Source organism: Apiospora marii (genome assembly GCF_038362585.1).
Source record: "Apiospora marii strain CBS 49790 chromosome Unknown utg000003l_segment0_segment0, whole genome shotgun sequence".
In the NCBI taxonomy this organism is placed as follows: Eukaryota; Fungi; Ascomycota; class Sordariomycetes; order Amphisphaeriales; family Apiosporaceae; genus Apiospora; species Apiospora marii.
The window spans coordinates 2,227,984-2,244,635 of NW_027117374.1; the positions used below are offsets into that span (position 1 = coordinate 2,227,984).

At 52.3% G+C, this 16,652-nt stretch overlaps 5 protein-coding genes across 5 annotated transcripts; 2 read left to right on the forward strand and 3 right to left on the reverse strand.

Moving 5' to 3' along the window:
* Positions 1–120: 120 nt before the first annotated feature.
* On the forward strand, positions 121–1,719 carry PG985_004208 (uncharacterized protein; the record flags this gene model as incomplete). Its single annotated transcript, XM_066823977.1, has 1 exon — positions 121–1,719. The coding sequence occupies one exon, from the start codon at positions 121–123 to the stop codon at positions 1,717–1,719; it is 1,599 nt and encodes a 532-aa protein (XP_066687137.1).
* Positions 1,720–1,960: 241 nt separating this feature from the next.
* On the reverse strand, positions 1,961–3,139 carry PG985_004209 (uncharacterized protein; the record flags this gene model as incomplete). Its single annotated transcript, XM_066823978.1, has 1 exon — positions 1,961–3,139. One exon carries the CDS (start codon positions 3,137–3,139, stop codon positions 1,961–1,963), a length of 1,179 nt encoding a protein of 392 aa, XP_066687138.1.
* A 51-nt stretch (positions 3,140–3,190) lies between these two features.
* PG985_004210 (uncharacterized protein) lies at positions 3,191–3,571 on the reverse strand (the record flags this gene model as incomplete). The annotated part of the gene is made up of 1 exon (XM_066823979.1): positions 3,191–3,571. The coding sequence occupies one exon, from the start codon at positions 3,569–3,571 to the stop codon at positions 3,191–3,193; it is 381 nt and encodes a 126-aa protein (XP_066687139.1).
* Positions 3,572–8,061: 4,490 nt separating this feature from the next.
* On the forward strand, positions 8,062–10,837 carry PG985_004211 (uncharacterized protein; the record flags this gene model as incomplete). Its single annotated transcript, XM_066823980.1, has 4 exons — positions 8,062–8,173; positions 8,244–9,361; positions 9,503–9,659; positions 9,735–10,837. 4 exons carry the CDS (start codon positions 8,062–8,064, stop codon positions 10,835–10,837), a joined length of 2,490 nt encoding a protein of 829 aa, XP_066687140.1.
* Positions 10,838–11,833: 996 nt separating this feature from the next.
* On the reverse strand, positions 11,834–16,584 carry PG985_004212 (dicer-like protein 1 protein; the record flags this gene model as incomplete). The annotated part of the gene is made up of 3 exons (XM_066823981.1): positions 11,834–13,450; positions 13,512–15,077; positions 15,130–16,584. 3 exons carry the CDS (start codon positions 16,582–16,584, stop codon positions 11,834–11,836), a joined length of 4,638 nt encoding a protein of 1,545 aa, XP_066687141.1.
* Positions 16,585–16,652: the final 68 nt, after the last annotated feature.

Sequence of the window (16,652 nt, forward strand, 5' to 3'; positions counted from 1 at the left end):
ACAGTACGGAAGAACAACAACCCTGAGCTCAATGCTCGTATGGTAAAATTGCATACCACGTGAAGCTGGTATCTAGAACAAAATTTAGTCGGGAGACCATGATCGTTTTATGTGAAAGCCATGATGAGTACAACCCAGGTGATCAAGCCGCTTGAGACCAAGCGAGACGGGGTTGCCAAGCTTGCTGTGCGCCTGGCCCAAACCGACCGGCTCCGGCACATCTGGCTCGCGGACGCGCCGCCACACTACCCGTCTATATACGCCGCCCGGCGAGTCGAGCAGCTGCTCAAGCAGCAGATCCATATAGTGCACCAAAAACGCCGCGAGGCTAAGGTGATGCTTCCCGAACCAAACAGCGGCATGCACAGAGTGCCCAAGACCGTCAGGAAGCTGCTGGAACGGACGTCGCCGCCGCCGGTTGTCATCGCCTGCACGCCGAGGCCCACCTACTTCCTGGCCAAGAACTCGCCCCTGCGGAGCGCCGTAGAAGACGGCGGCGTCCTGGGCCAGCTGCGGCTGCAGTTCCCCCGGCTGCCGGAGGGCTTGACGGGGCAGAGCCGGTGGGACGTGGTCACTAACCCCAAAACAAACAAGGCCATGGCGGTGACGGAGGACCCGTACGACCATGTCTACGACGCCGAGGTGCAGACGCCTATCGACGGGCGCATGCCCCCCTTCTGCGGGCCCGGCCGCCTCATGCTCTGGTACGTCGCCGACCTGCGGGGGCCGTCCAGTCTCAACTACACAGGGCCAGAAGAGGGCGCAGACCTGCGCATTTGGGCCGATGCGCTGGCCCAGACCACCATCAACATGCTCGACGCCGAGTTCGGCATCAAGGCCTGGGCCGACCCGGCCTATACCGGCTTGTGGGTGAAAGGAAGAGACGCCAATGGCGACGAAGGCCCCGAGGACCGCCAGATCGCCGCGATATGGCCCCACATCGACAAGGTGCCGCCCATTGTTACCGCCGGCATCACCCTGAACGTGGGTCTTCCTAGAGAAGAACAGATCAGCACCGAGGAAGAAGGAGAAGGAACCGGAAAACAAGAAGAAGCAAAGGACGACCCGGACGCCACCACCAGCATCGCAGCCGAACTAGCCTCGCGGCCCGCGGACTTCGACGCCAAACACGGCCTCAAGTCCGAAGCCGTCAAGCTGGGCAAGACGATGGCAGTGCAGGAGATCGGCGATCCCGCGTCCGCCCAATCCGCCGATGGGCCCGTATGGTACACGCGCTCCATCGAGGAGGGCGTCGACGCCGAAACCGTCGCCCCTCTCGGCATGGACAACTACAGCATCTCGGTGGCGTGGTCGCACGAGCTGACGCGGGTGCTGGGTTATCGCAACGCCCTCGTCGACCACCACCGCGACGGCGGCTGGACGACACGCGAGGTGATCTCGGCGGGCGATAGGAGGCTGTCCTCCTCGTCCTCCTTGCAGCGGCTACCCATGCGACCGCGCATATATGCGAGAAAAGAACGCGGCGATGCGAGTGAGAAGCCCACCAAAGAGGAGGAGAGGATCACCTTCGACCTGGGCGGCATTGGCGAGTCTAGTGCAGACGAACCACTTGAGGATGCCGGTGCCCCGCCGAAACGAATCCCCAGTTTCGAGAGAACATTGTACAGGTTGGCGGCTAATTTGAAGCAATCGCTCTCGGGCAATAGGCTGGACACACGGAACGCTGATGAGCACAAGGAGAAAATCCGTAACTCGTAGCAAACGTCTCAGAACAATGAAACTACCGGTTCTTAGAACAATCGTGGGCGAGAGGCAATTCTCTATGTATTGATACGTGTACTACATACTTGGTTGTATTTAGGTCGTCCTTGTAGGTGTAGGTGTGAGTGCAATGCTAGGTCGGTTGCTGTTTGCAAATCAGTGTTTGACAACGAGGTCCCATGGGTCTTTATAGAGTGCTTAGAAGCGGAGCGGTGAGGAGCAAAGTTGAGGAGCTCTCCTACGTGCCGTCCGTTCCCCCTGTACTTGTCAACGCCTCCGGCTTCTGAGCTGCCCTCATGGCCCTCTCCCGCCTCTCTTGAGCCCTCTTCTCGGCCCTTTCCTGCTTCTCTCGAGCCCTCTTCTCCCTGCGTTCATGTTTCTCACGGGCCTTCTTTTCCTTCGCCTCCTGCTTTTCCCGCTTCATCCTTTCCTTTTGCTCCTTGTCCTCATTTGATTTGGACAGCTTTTCCATGACCTCCTTCTGCTTGGCCTCGATTTTTTGATAGACAGCTATCATTTTACCGAGCCGCGGATTATCGGCGACGAGGTGCTCCGCATTGGCGTCTGGATGCTCTTCGCAATCGGCTGGATGGATCACACCAATCAACTCATCGGACCCAGTGTGGCCAGCAACCTTCTTGTGCTTCTCCCGAGTGGCCTCAGGCTCCTCTGTCATTGGCTCAGGATCCAGTACGCAAACATGACCCTCGCTCTCAGCATCTCGGGACGACCCTGGTGGGTGCCCGTGAAGATGATTGCAGACACGATTGTGCTTACTGTCTTCAAGCTGAGGCTCTGGCTCATTCCCTTGTACTGACTTCTCCGAGTCTGTATCTGTCGACCTTGTATGGAAATAATGTCCCACTCGTGACAACCCTGACTTTAGAGAAGAGATCTTGGGACTTTGCGGGTTATTGGAGTCCGCCTTGGTAGAGTCTTTGGTGGACGAGTCCCCAGGAAGGCGTTCAATACCCGCAGCCGACTCCTTTTCGGTTTTCTGGCCGTTGGTCTTGGAGATATCCTTGGTGGATGACTCCCCGGAAACATGCCCAGTGTTCTTGCTCAGCCCATTGTCGGTTTTTTCGCCATTTGTCTTGGAGCTATGCTCGCTTGGCTTCTCGAAGCGCTCTAATGAAAACTGCCGGGCAGACTTCTTGGGGCTATCCACCGTAGAGCCCTTGGGAGAGTCCTTGATAGGGCCCTTGGGATAGCCCTTGGTCGAATCCTTGACAGACTCTTTGAGAGAATCCTTGGTAGGCTTCTTGGTATATTCCTTGTCAGATATCGGGGTAGGCCTTGGGGCAGACATTACTGGTGACAGCTGCGTGGGGTTCTGCATCGTAAGCTCTTCCATGAGTACTTGGTGCTGTTTGGATTGATTGGTGTCGGAATGGCCCTCGGATCTCTGAGATTTCATGGTTGCCTCATGGGATAGATCGTCATACTGGATCTCTGGCGGGTCCGGCCTCTAGTCACAGAGTTCCGCATGATCACGAGTGTTGTGCTGGGCGGCAAGATCGTCGTACTCCGGCTCGGCGGGATCGTTCTTCCACCCACACGCAAGAGCTTTGCCTTTGTCTTTGCCCTCGTCTTTGGTGGCGGGCTCGGGTGACTCGGACTTGGTGAGTTGGTCGAAGTGGCGTGCAAGGTGTTCACGCTGGGTCTCCTTTTCGTTGCTTCCTTCCTTGCTGTCGGGAGACATGATCTGGGCTTGCTTCTGGACCAGATCCAGCTTCTCAGATAGGGTGCCCTGTTCAAGCTGGGGTTTGCCCTGGGAGACTTCACCAACTTTCTTCAGGGCTTCTTCTCCTCGCTCAGTAGGAGTCAACCGGGAAAGCCAGGATGACATCTTCGTCAACGGTTGTCACAGTAGGAAATCAGACCTAGTAGTGTGTGAAGTAATGGACAACAACGAGCAGAACAATGAATATGCAGTGAGTAAGGGTACGAGCTCAGTTAGCTGACAGGTAATGATGGGCCAAAGATATTGGGAAAAGGAACTCAATATACGAGCCGCGGAATTCGGATAGGTGATGAATATCGATGAAATTGAGATGTCGGGAGAGCTGCAAGCCGATTGCATCAAGCACGTATTGGACAAAGCAGCCCATTACGTTCCTACCATATTTTCTGGACTTTAGTCATCTCGAATTTGGTAGGTGCAACGGCCTTTCTGTATTTACGTACGCCACACGCTGCTTCCCATCTAGCCAGGCGAGTATATCACACTACACCACAGAAAGCGACATCTACGTCACAAAGAAGCGTGATTACTATTTCTACTAGTATTGTCTGGCGACCTCATTGTGGCTATTTGCATACGATCAGGTAGCTGATCAGCGACCCCAGCCGATGCAGAGTCATGAACCGGCGTCAATGTGGCTTCCAACAAACGTCAGCGCGCTTCTGGAGTTGGAGGAGAGAAGGAGAGAAAAGAGGGGAGAGACCGCAGTTTCCAGGGCATGGCTGCCTGTGGTTTACAGTGTCGTTTCCGATGCTTCCCAAATCTTCCATCGGGGATTGAAGTTCGAACCATACACTGCTTGGACCTGTCGGTCAAATCCCAAGGGACTGGTACAGCTGGCTCCTCGGATATCACGCACAGCGACAGTTCCCATCAGGGATGATGGGGGACACGGCTTAGAAGGTTCAAAGTGTTTCACATATATACCAGGTACTACACGCAGACGTGCATGCCGTCGTCTTGAAGGGCGGGGAGCGAATGTGGATGCGGAGTGGGTGAGGAGGGGAAGTTACAGATTGACAACCAAAAACTGCCCTTGCCTCGGGGAGGGGAAGGAGATGCCCAGGGGCTGAGGGGCCATATCATCACCAAGTATGGAATCGAAAAACTGCATGTGCACGTTGGATGATGTTATCGGCAGCAACCCGACGGCATTTCCCCAATAAAAATGCGTGTCTCCGAAGAGTGCTCACAACCAAAGTGAAGCATGGTCGCTCCGGTATAACTCAAATCCAGCCATGCAATGATGCGGGAAATGAATAACGGACATGTCACAAGTCACAGTGCTTTGGCCCCTGGGACGGAGGTTACTTTCTGCCCTTTGACCAGTAGCTTTGACCACGGCAGTCCGCTTCGTTGTCATATGTGAGGATAAACAAATCAAACAAGTGGGTGTCCGAGAGCGTTTACGGGGCGTCGTCTCAGAGCATCTATGGTTGGCAATTGCAGAAGGTACTCACGAACTGGAAAGGTACTCTCGGCCTGCTACCTCAGTGCGTGATCAATCAATTGTATAACGCTCCCGTCTCTCGCTCTTTATTTCCAACAAGACCACTACTGGTAGTACTTTAATTCAATAGGCTGAGGAAAACGAGATTGCGCCTGTTGTACTAAAATTGGGAATCCCCCAGCCACATGGCAGATCCGATGCAAACGCTAAAATTGACATGAATGATCCGCAGAAACATTCCACGTGGAACCCTCAACTTTTTGCTGCCCATGTCAGGTTCTGGTCAGGGACCCCAGAAGGCGTCCTCTCAGAACCACTCCATTGTTGATCTACGTAGCCGTCCACTAGACAAGTATTTCCACCAGGTACGGAGTACGTGTAGAGGCTACGGCGATGATGTGATACTTAGTGCCCACACCCGATGCGGCGCTATTCGCTTAATCTGGTATCCTACATTTTTGCCGTAATTTCTTCCACGATACGATATCAATGAAGCGAGGAAAACGCAGAATCAAAACAAAACAAAGAGAAGAGCCTCCCGGTTGTGACGGGCCTACTTTTTATGCCGGGCCCGATCGTGTAACATTGCACGAACAGAAGGTCAGTGTCACCCAGGGAGCCAGTGACTGACTCCCTTGCGGCCAGGTTGAAAGGTATGCAATGCGACGCCGAAACTTGCCTTCAGAGAAGCAGGGCAAGGATAGACGGAGCAAGGGGGACCACCATCAACTCTGTTGCTGCAAGGATGGCAATAACGAGTGAGGAAAGAAGCTCGCCCGCCCAGAGCAGAGCCGTGAATAGATTCGACACTTGTGTCATCTTTGGGAGTTGATGCAGATCATCACATCTCATAATTAAACTCTACTAACTCGCGGGTCCCGTCCCAACCTCTAGGTCCCACCAACTGCTGTCCCGTCAATTTCAGACAGAGATTGATAGATGAGCAAGAACGGCAGGTGCATCATTTAGATTTGGATTGATTTTGCCGGTCGGTAGCATGTCATGTAGACTCGAGCCGGTGCCATACTTAATTGCAAATCCCGAGTAGACGGTCGCTAAGACGATTAGTTCAGGGGATATTCGGCCGATACGTACCTGAGTCGTTGGATCTTGATGGTTGAAACTTGCGACTGGATGGCCGCTCGTCGTGTTCGATGTGTTCCAGAGTTCGGTGTTCTTTGGTAGCTACGTGCGTGCCTACCCGTTGTTAGTTGAGTCGCAGCGATGGCGGGACCGGCCGTACACGATATTCTATTGATGATTTGGAAACCCTTTACGAGTCGTGGCCAAGCAGTAAGTCTGCCTCTCCCCTCCACACGAGAATAAACCACTACTTACATACTCATGCTGATGCCACAATCAAATGGGCAAAATGGGTTTTCAGAGATTCGTATATTACCTAAGGTGACATTTTTACTGGTACAATAATTGAAAGTAACCCCGTCATATTAAGTGATAAGAGGGGTACCTAAGAAGCAGAAATCTGGGTCGCCATCGGAGATCAAGCATCCTTGTCTCTGATCGATCGCTGACGTTTCTAGCCAATCCAACCAATGTACAATAGAGTGCGCACTTGCTTTTCCAATACGGATCTTCAACGGGCACTTCAGAACTCTTGAGCATTATTGGTAGATAGTCGCATAAAACGAAACATGTTTTTTTGCTTCTGGGACACCTGCAGTGGCTGAGCAGTAGGCTGAGCTCTCTTTGATATCAGGAGAAAAAGGAAAAGGCTTCCCACCCATTCTAATCAATTCAGCCGAGTCCAAGTCCAAGTTGGGTTCCTGTTCTGGTCTTGGGGTAACGGAACCTGCCCATCACGTCCGTCCTTCCACCCAGAATAACAATTCGAAAAGTAGACAAGGAAAAAACACTCAATTTAATGCTTGCCCCCTCTACGTCCAACCCATTGACCGTCGCGTGAGATGGCAAATTATGGCCAAGGTCACCCGAGGATGCGAGGGGCTATGTTGGCTGAATGGCTTGCACCCGCAAGATATCTCTAGCGACATGTAAGCAGCCAGCCGTCCGATCAAGGTTTTCCCAGAGGGCAGAGGTCGGATGAGGTTGGGCTGAAATAGAAACGTTTGCTGAACTCAGTCAACTAGCACTTAGGCGAGCAGACGCCTCTGTACGTACGACTACATCTCATCCCATCATGTACTACTATCACTCTTGTTCTCTTGTATCGGATGGAAAACACTAAGCAGGATGCCAGACCCCTTGTGTCCCGACGGCGGCACGCCCAGGGGACGTGGGAGGAAGCAGGGGCCGCCAGGGGACAGGGGGCAGGGCCACCCCCTACCCCTACTCGATCCAACAACGAAAGAAGAAAAAGACCGCCCCCATGGAGATAAATCATGTTTAGGCAGAGAAGAAGAAGCTAGAAAAGCAGAGCAGCACAGTCCCAGTCACACTAGAGGTCGCTATGAAAATTGTACAATATATTGATCGATCTTGGTTGTTGTCGACTAGTAGTAATGAACCGGCACTGACGCTAAGTCCAAGTCCCATCATGCTGCCGGGACCCAGACCTATGGGTTTTCCTGTAAGCAGACAGCCCACCCCCAATGCGCGTTTGAATCATTCCCCGTGATTCGTTTGTTTCGCAAACACCCCGTCACTACCACTCTGGCGTCGTCTTCCGTAGGGTACCTACATTAGGTACATAAGTGATCTATTATGTTACTGTAAACGCAGGGTACCAGGGGGTCCTTGGACATTAGGTACACCATCTATCTGGGTAACGACGCTACTGCCTTTTTTACCTTCAGCTTAACTAGCTGCCGGATCGCCGTCACGACGACTGTTGATAGGCGCTCCCCAAGTGCGCATTTGAATGAATCCCTACCCAGTTCCCTCTCTTTTTTCCATTTCTCTGTCCCGCCTTGTCTTGCCCCCTCCGTCATCTCTTCTTTTCTCCCTTATCCCCTGACGTACGTACGTGAACGCGGACTCGTCGTCGTCCGCTGCTGCGATACTTTCGTCCCTCTCCTTCCACATGAGGGTATTGGTAGACTCCATGTCTGAATACCTCGGATCTTGAGAAAGCCTGGACTGGGAGACCGTCCATCACTTCACTGCCACGCCCCACTAACTACTCGAGAGCCAACACACATATGGATGCTTCGATTGGATTGTGAATATGGGCTTATTCAGCTTCTTGTCGAGGAAGGCCTCGCAAGATCAGAGAGACCTCGCCTTGCTCAAGGCTCAACCCTACAATGCGACGGTGGCCGCCCTTCCGCCTATACGAGGTATGTCGGTGCCTGGGTCTTCTTGGTTGTATGTCGGTGTTTCTGGTCTCCGGACGCTAACAGAGTGTAGGTGCCTACCCGGTAGCCGGAAACGGACCCAACATTCTAGAGAGTTTGCAAAAGACGCAGCGTTCATTCGTCAAAGGGGGAGAGCCGTTTGTGGAAAGCTTCGCCCCATCCCCAATTGTGCCCAGAATTCGAGACGAAGATGGCGAACGGCCACGGACTGCACCTAGCCGGGAGTCCCGCGGAAGACTAGATTCCTTCAGAGGGTTATCCGGCTCTTTTCGAATTGAGCCCTCTGCTAGAACTCTCGAGTCACCGGTTCAGGGTCCCCCATACAGGCTCCCCTCAAAGAGCCCCGAAGAAGACCGTCCAAAGCTCCCGCCCAAGGAGTCATCTAAAGAGCTCATCTTTACCAAGCCACCGCCAGTGTTCCACGAACGATCAGCTTCCATTCGCAGTGGAGATTCTGGCATGACTAGGGGATTCGTTGATTTACTGGATGCGCAGTCGACCATCAATCCTATCAACTTCCATCAGAGAGTCCAGGCTGCCGGAGGTAAGATATATGGGGAAGACGTCGCCGATCGAAATATCAGGGAGAATGGTTTCAACCTGGACTCTCCCGCAATACGCGCCTTCTACGGGGAACCGTCGAGAACAGCTCCTCTGCCCCCATCATCAGACACCAACGGATCCGATATGGGCGCAGACATGCGATCTCGTGCAAAAAAGCGGCATTCTATTGGCGCCACTCTGCGTACCAGGTCCCTTACTTCAAGTAAAACCAATACAGCCTCCTTCCCGGAGAGGACGTCCTCTGTGATACCCTCCATCCCTCCAGAGTATCGCAGCTCGAAGACAAAGAAGAAGGAGGAGTCGAACAAAACTAAGGCGTCACGAAGAAAGTCTATGCCAGGCTATGTTATATCGTCCTCTCCTGACACCAGATCCCGGTCTAGCTCGGCAGCATCAAAGCAGTATACACGAGATCAAGACGAAGACAGCTTCCCGTTGGCACTCCAAGATAGAGGTAAACACATGGCTTCTGTGCCAGTCGCTGATGAGAAGTCTATCAAGTCATACGGTAGCAACCGTCGATCGGTGTTGGTGAAAAATCACAGAGACTCATTTGTACTTTCCGAGACCAACAGCGATGAAGCGGATTTCGGCGTTGCACGGCGGGTTAGTGTCGTTTACCCTCTGGTGATCGACGGAAGTCGGCCGAAATCGATGCATTCCTCGGGGCGGGACACGGCCTCACATAACATTATATCAATTTCTGGGCAATCACCGTCCAAGAGGATCAGCATACACAGCATGCAGTCGCCTCTGCAACGGAACCCACCAGACATACTACATCCTGGACCCCGAAGTCCTATATTGGAGCCCGGCCGTTCAAAATGCGACTTGGGAAGTACCTCTGATCTCCATGACACCACCTCGCACGCCTCTGCGCAGTTGCAGGCCATGCGTTCACCTTGTCAGTGTTTTTTCTTGTTTTCATGCCGCCGCTTCCACTGCGTCGTGGTATTTGTACTAACCCCTTTGACTATAGGCCTAGATCCATATCACAGGCACCACAGCAGTAATGACAGCTACAGTCTGCATGGCAAAGACCGGACACGCAGTCTTGCGTCATCCTCGGGCCGAGGCGCAAGAAGATTAGATATTGAAGAGTCCATCCCAGAACGTACCAGCAGTATACGCCATTGTTCGATGGACTCAACCACGGCCACCCTGTCGAGCTTGAGCTCTAACCCATTCCGACCCCACTCTCGTCACACAGCCAATACGTCTGTTGATCTTATGCCCTATGCAAAAGGCGCAAATTCGAGCCGTGAGACATTCGGCTCAGCTGCTTATCATACTGCTTCCGAAAACTACAGTCAGCCATCTATAGCAGCACTTTCTCCTTTGACCCCCCAATTCGGGTTTAATCACAACACAGAGCCCCGCCCTAATTTCAATATCGATGACGAACTCTCATCCGACGACGACGATTTCTCCCCACGCCAACCGAGGGGCGAGGGCGAGGAGGACCTTATCTTCAACCCTTCAGGCTACGGCTTTGCTTCTGGCGAGTTACCAGGGCTACCAAACCCATTAGATTTAGCCGCTGGTCTTGAGAAACCACGGCCTACCATTTCGTCAAAAAACTCAAAATACTCTCTTAGAGGGCACCAGGCTTTTGGTGCCACCATACCGGACTACGACAGCGACTTTCTCTCTCTCCCGACCAGCCCCATTGCGACATCGTGGGCCGAGTCCAAAGGCCATAACTCGCGGTTCCAAACCCCCACATATGATCATACGGACCTGAATGATGGCAATGATAACGTTTATGGGTCGGATGACGAAGACACGGAAGACGAGCTTTCGTTTGATATTCCCTTCAGCAGAGGCAACACGCCTAATCGACAGCCGCCACGAGCTACACGATGGACTGGCAGCCCAAGTGGCGTGATTGAAGAAGAGGAGGACCTGAACAGGATGGTTCACGAGACTGCTGCAAAGCTTCGGAGAGAAGTCAAAAGGGCCAATCGTTTGAGCGGTGCCACCGTGAGAAGAAGGAATGACTCCTTTAGCAGCAAAGGGAAGGAGGTTGCTTACTCTACACGGCCCGGCCTGTATGATGACTCGGATGCTGACATCGAGTAAAAGAGAAGAGAAAAAAGAAAAGAGAAAAAAAGAAGAAAAAACCATCTACTTTTTTCTTACGACTTGGCATATTTCAAACAAAATTCGGCGTTTGGTATAGATGGAATCTATCAGGGCGACTACTACAATCCAGTTGAAGGAATAAGGTGGGCAAAGTTGGCCCTGCAAATACCCCATTGCTTATTTGGTTTTACATTTGCCTTCGACCACAGCTGTCTGCGGGTTCTCGAGGGCATGTAAGAGCGAGCGATCATTTACGTGTCACGATCATGGTCCCGTTGTGTGTCGGGGTGGACGACCTTGTCTCTCTATCTTTCTCCTTTTCTTTTATGTCCGGGATTTTGTTTTTATTTTTAGCCCTCTCACGATGTGTGTTACGGGAGTTTCAAGCACGGAGTTCGAAGAAAGGGACTATTTCTTAGTATTAATACCCCACCTCACTTACACATGTCGAGAGTTGTGATGGGAGGTTTAGCGAAGCCCCGAAGACTCGAGGTTGTCTTTCTTGTTTCCGGTTAGCAATTCCCTTTGTCCTGTTGTTGTGTGGAATTAGGAGATCGAGGAGGAGATGGAGTGTGCCGGGCGATTGTCCAACGGGAGAAAACTGAGGCAACTCAGTCTTCTCATATGTGGTAGCATGAGTTACAATTGAAACACATATACTCTATTACGCCTTTTATTACCTGCCTGGTACATCTTATCTTTCCTATGATTCGATACCGAGTGCTACTGTGATAGGAATCCACGCACGTAACCATAAAGGAGACAAAGGCAGCAAATTCATTCGAAGGCGAGTAGCAAGCTATGTATGCAAAACATTTGAGGAATCACCAGCTCACACTGCAACAGCCAAGGGAAGGTTAACGCAGGAAAAGCTGGGTCAATAGTCATTAACTCTTGTGCAGCTAGCTAGGTGGTGCTCACTATATCGTCTTGTTACATAACTCGTAGACAGTGATCAGGTCTTACCTAACCCTTGTCGTACCGTCCGATAAGTTAAGCAACCGCAGTGCCAGTGGTAGACGAGGCCGTCTCAGAAGCTTCCTTCCGTTTGCAATTGCAGAAGTACTTCTTCTTGAACTGTGCCTGGTCCAGCTCCTGAAGACAAGCCATGGCTTTCTTCGCCGCGGCCACTTTAGCATAGCGCAGACTAGCCGCCGAGGCCGTGGTGACAACGCGGCTGTGGATGGTGACGCCGAACTCGAACCCGGCCTCGCCGAGGCCGCCGTCCTCGTCCTCGTCGCCCCGCAGCGGCAGCATGAGCAGCTCGTCGCAGCCAAAGTCGCGCTTCACCTTGTGCTCGAGGGCCGTCGAGGGCTGCTTGTTGGCGTACGTGTCGTAGATGTGCATGTTCTCGAAATAGGGGCGCACCTCCTTTTCGAAGAACTCCTGCACTTTGGCGTAGCAGAAGCCGCTGTCCACAAACAGGGCACCGATGTAGGCCTCGAGGACGTCGGGCAGGCACTTGGGGGGCGGGTTGACGTCCACCCAGTAGTTACGAGCGAATGTCTCGTGGTCAAGCCCCGAACCAATGGCCTCCTCTTCGGCAGCTTCCCGCGCCTCGGTGATGGCCGCAACATACTCGGCTATTTGCTGGGGAATCGGGCCAGACATCGAGATCAGATGCTTGTTGAGGCCTAGCGACACGCAAAGACATCCCAGGAACTGGTTCGATACCATGGCCATCTTGTGTTCCGTGAGCCACTGCGGGTCGGCGCTGGTGAATCTATGGAACAAGTAATCAACGCAGACCATATCATACAGCGCGTCTCCGAGAAACTCAAGGCGCTGGTAGTGAGGGATGTTCTCGTACATATAACTGTATGATGGGTGTGTAAAAGCGGAACGAAGCAATCGAGGGTACTGGAAGCGGTAGCCAAGGCGCTGTTCGATTTGGCCCGCGAGATGGACATGGACAGCTGTAGGGCTAGCCTTTTGCCACTCCGGTACGACGAAGCCTGCCAAGAAATCGTCAAATTTAGCCATAGTATGCTGCTCGTTGCCCGTGAACTTTGTCACCGCTTTGACGGCCATGTCAAAGTCCCCTTGGTCGTAAGTTGTCAGATATGCAGCGCCAATGAGGGCCTCGCAGACATCGGCAATGGTCTTGTCAGCAAGGACATGAATACCCCTTCCCACTCCCTTCCTCCCCATGATGCTCTCATTCTGCTTTCCCTTGAGCAGCTCAAGGCCGTCAGGATACCATATTCGCCTATTGAAGGACTTGGACCGGATAGATTCCTCGAGCTTCAACTCAAGAGCATGATTGAACAGATTCGTGTTGCAAATCATGACCATACGGTCAACGTGATACTGAAACTCGTTGGCGTCCGCCTTTCGTGCAAAGAGGGCTATCGTGGTGCTCATCTTGAGAAATGAGTCACCTAGCAACTCCAGTCGCTCATAGTTGTTCCCCATGCCTCGCTGAAAGTTGACCTTTTGCTCTGCATGTTCCTCAGTATTGTCGCTGTCTTTGGTCATCGCCTCGAGAGCCAAATCGGGCCGGACTTGGAGGCCTAGCGCCTCGCATGCTTCCAGTGCCACCAAATTGGAATCCAGTCGGTGAATGATAGCTGGTAGGTTGTACGCCATGGATACGATATCAGTAGGAAGCTATATTCGTACAGTTAGTTTTCTGCTTGAATCACACACTCATTCATTGTCTATGACCTACCGGCGAGACCTCCAGGGTCTGAAAACAGATGTAACAACGGTTCTGCATGTCCGATGGTTTCTCGAACTCGTCGAGAAGATTACGCCGCAGAGGTACATACTCAGCCTCGAATACGGCGAGTTCATCATTGCGCTCGATGTTGGCTCTGGACCTAGACCATAAACTGATGCTGTAGTTCCAGATATCATTGGGTGCCTGTCTCCGGCCCCTGTTCTTGCTCAAACCTTTAGGCGCATCTGGAAGCTGTTGATCGCTTGGCTTCATGCCCTCGGCACAGCCAAATGTGTAGAACTTTCTAGAACCATCATGCGGATCAGTCACGAAACAATTTCTATAATCGTTGGCTGTTGGGGTATTTGGGTCTTCCACCTGGTAACCCTGGAGCGTTTCAAGATAGCCCCAGTCAATCAATGTCCGAATATGCTCGAGATTGTGTTCAACGTCGAATTCATGACTTTGGGTCAGAGGCGCCAGGTAATACGGCAACTTTTCGGGCTCGTGCTTGTATTGCTTGCTGAATACGTCCTGGAAAACACGCAAGGTGAAGGTGGTCAGGGCGTTCGTGTCATCCAACGACACCGTCATGGCACTACCAAGCGGCACACACTGCACCCCGGAACTGCAGCCGTTGCCGAAGAAGATCTGAAAATCAGCCACAGGCGGTAATTCTGTTCGTGTTAGAATTGCCATGGGCCTGGAAGATCGGCCCAGCGAGTGTGGATCGGTCAGCCGGACAACTGCAATGTACAGCTGTGTAGGGATCCCTCGCTGTGACCATATCTCCGGCTTTGTCTTCATCGGATATTCGTGTCGCTTCTTGGAACTGAGAGCAAGTCTTGCGTTCCTCATCTTCGGTAACTGTTTCTTGAAAGTACTCTGCAGCCATTTGTCGAGGAACCCCTGCTTTCTCAGCCGATAGCAAGCATTAAATGCGGCAGAGCATTTTGCGACTTGCTTAGAAGCGGCACGGTCGCCGATGGCAGTCTTGATAGGCGCATGACCGGGCAAGATAACCTCGCACTGAAACTCCTTTCCAACGCTCTTCACCACGTAATCCGCATGTAGGAGACTTTCGGGCGTGCTCTCCAAGGAAGAGACGAAGTCGGCCAGAACAACGAGGCTGCTCTTGAATGTCAATTTCGCCCCCGTTTCCTTGTCTGTGTAGGACTTCTTAACCTCCTTCCTCAAGTAATAGTCCATGTTGAAGTCGTTCCCCACGAGCCTACGGCCTTCCGGCAGTACGGCAGACAGCTCGCCAAGGGCTTTCTCGTTCACTTTGATATTGAGATACCTCTGGGCATGGTCCCCGTTGCCACGCTCCATCATGTGGAAAAACCTCGAGTTGTCCATGCGAGCCCTTCCTTTGGATTGGATGTACTGTATCATGGTATTATAGAGATCAAACCGAATGACCATATTGCAGTTTGGAATATCCAAGCCCTCCTCGGCAATGTTGGTAGCCACAAGGCAGTTGATCCGCACAGACCTGAAGTCTCTGATTGCTGCCTCCTGCGCCTTACGTGACATACCGAGCTGCTCACCAGCTTCTACTGTTCCAGTTCCTAACTAATGTTTGCATTAGCATCGATCTCAGGAGAACGGAGTAGGCGTGACTTACCAGTATTTTTGGCTGGATATGTTTCAAACCCATTCCTGGTTGCTCGAGGAATTCGTTGAGTACAACCGCAGTAAGGCGCCTGTCGACAAAAACAATGCATTTATCCGCCCTGGGCGTGAAATGCTTGGTCAGGATAATAATCAGACACTGTATCTTGTCCGATACCAGGTCGTGCGACGGTTGCGCTTCCTTTTGTGTGTGGGCTAGTACCGCGTCATATGCCAGCTCCACCGCTTGCACCTCGCTATCAATCAGGGAGACAAGTTTATCGTCACTGCGCATGCCTGCAGCTCTCTTCATGACATATGCCTCGGTTCTGGCTTTAGCCTTGAGAAGCTCATCTCCAGTGAAACATAGATGCCAAACCCGGTCAGCACACCATGGACCGAGTTCTCGGGTGCACCACTTGGCGAAGTCGAACAGTTTCTTGAAATGATTGTTGTGCCCGATCAAGCCGTTGAGTTTTGACCAAAGAGGCGTCTCGAACGGGGCTGGGGCAAGATTGTACTCGATGATTTTCTCAATGTTCGTCTTTTGCAGATGTTCTCTAAAGGCCCCTGGATCCGCAACAGTTGCGATTTCGCTGTGCAGCAGGCCTTCCAACTCAAGAGCGCCAGTCAGAATATCGCCCCTTTTCACGTCGATTGGAGAAGCAGTCATTCCAAATATGCGTGGTCGCTGGCTATTGCGCTTCTCGGCATCTGCATAGAAGTCCTTGATGATGACTGAATAGGGATGATTCTTCTTGGCGTGGTGGGCCTCATCAAAGATCAGCAAATTGATCTGTTCAATTTGGATAAAAGAATGATGAAGGCAGTCGAGGAGAATGGCTGCAGTACAAACGATGACTTCCTTGGTCAGGAGGCTATTTTGGCAATAGTCTCGCTTCATGCCCGAGTTTCCCAGCTGCTCGCCCGACACATCGCCCACCGAGTAGTCCAGGTTTCTCCGTAAGAAGGCAGACTGTTGAGCCACAAGTGAGACCTTGTCGACAAGAAAGAAGGCTACTCGTGGAGGCTTGCCGATGTCGCGGTCGTTGATTTCTTGCTCGATGGTGTGTCGTAGTAGAAGTGCTGCGATGTTCGTCTTCCCGGATCCTGTACTCAGGACAGCGATGGTGTTCTTCTCTTTTGCTCTCTCGAAAAGCTCCACTTGGTATTCTCGTGGGCTATCTATTACCTTCTGGGCTCTGCCTTCACCTGGTACAGCCTTGGCGTCGCTGTCGTTATCAGCTGCCTGCCTTAGCTGTTCTCTTTTGTAATCATCGAGACTCTGTTGAGCAGCAATCCGCAGGGCTTTTTTCTTGAGCGCTTCGGGCTGCTCATTGCTGGATTCGTCATCACTCAAGTCCTCCGGGTCGCTCATCTCTCCCGCGTGTTGCCTGCTGCTATTATATGAGACATCATCCTCATCGACCGAGTCGATATCAGCTTGATTAGGCTGTTCCAGAGCCATCTTGGTGCTGTGGTCGGGTTTAGGGTGGCACTGGTGATGTAAATGGGGATGTGATGTGCCTTAATTCA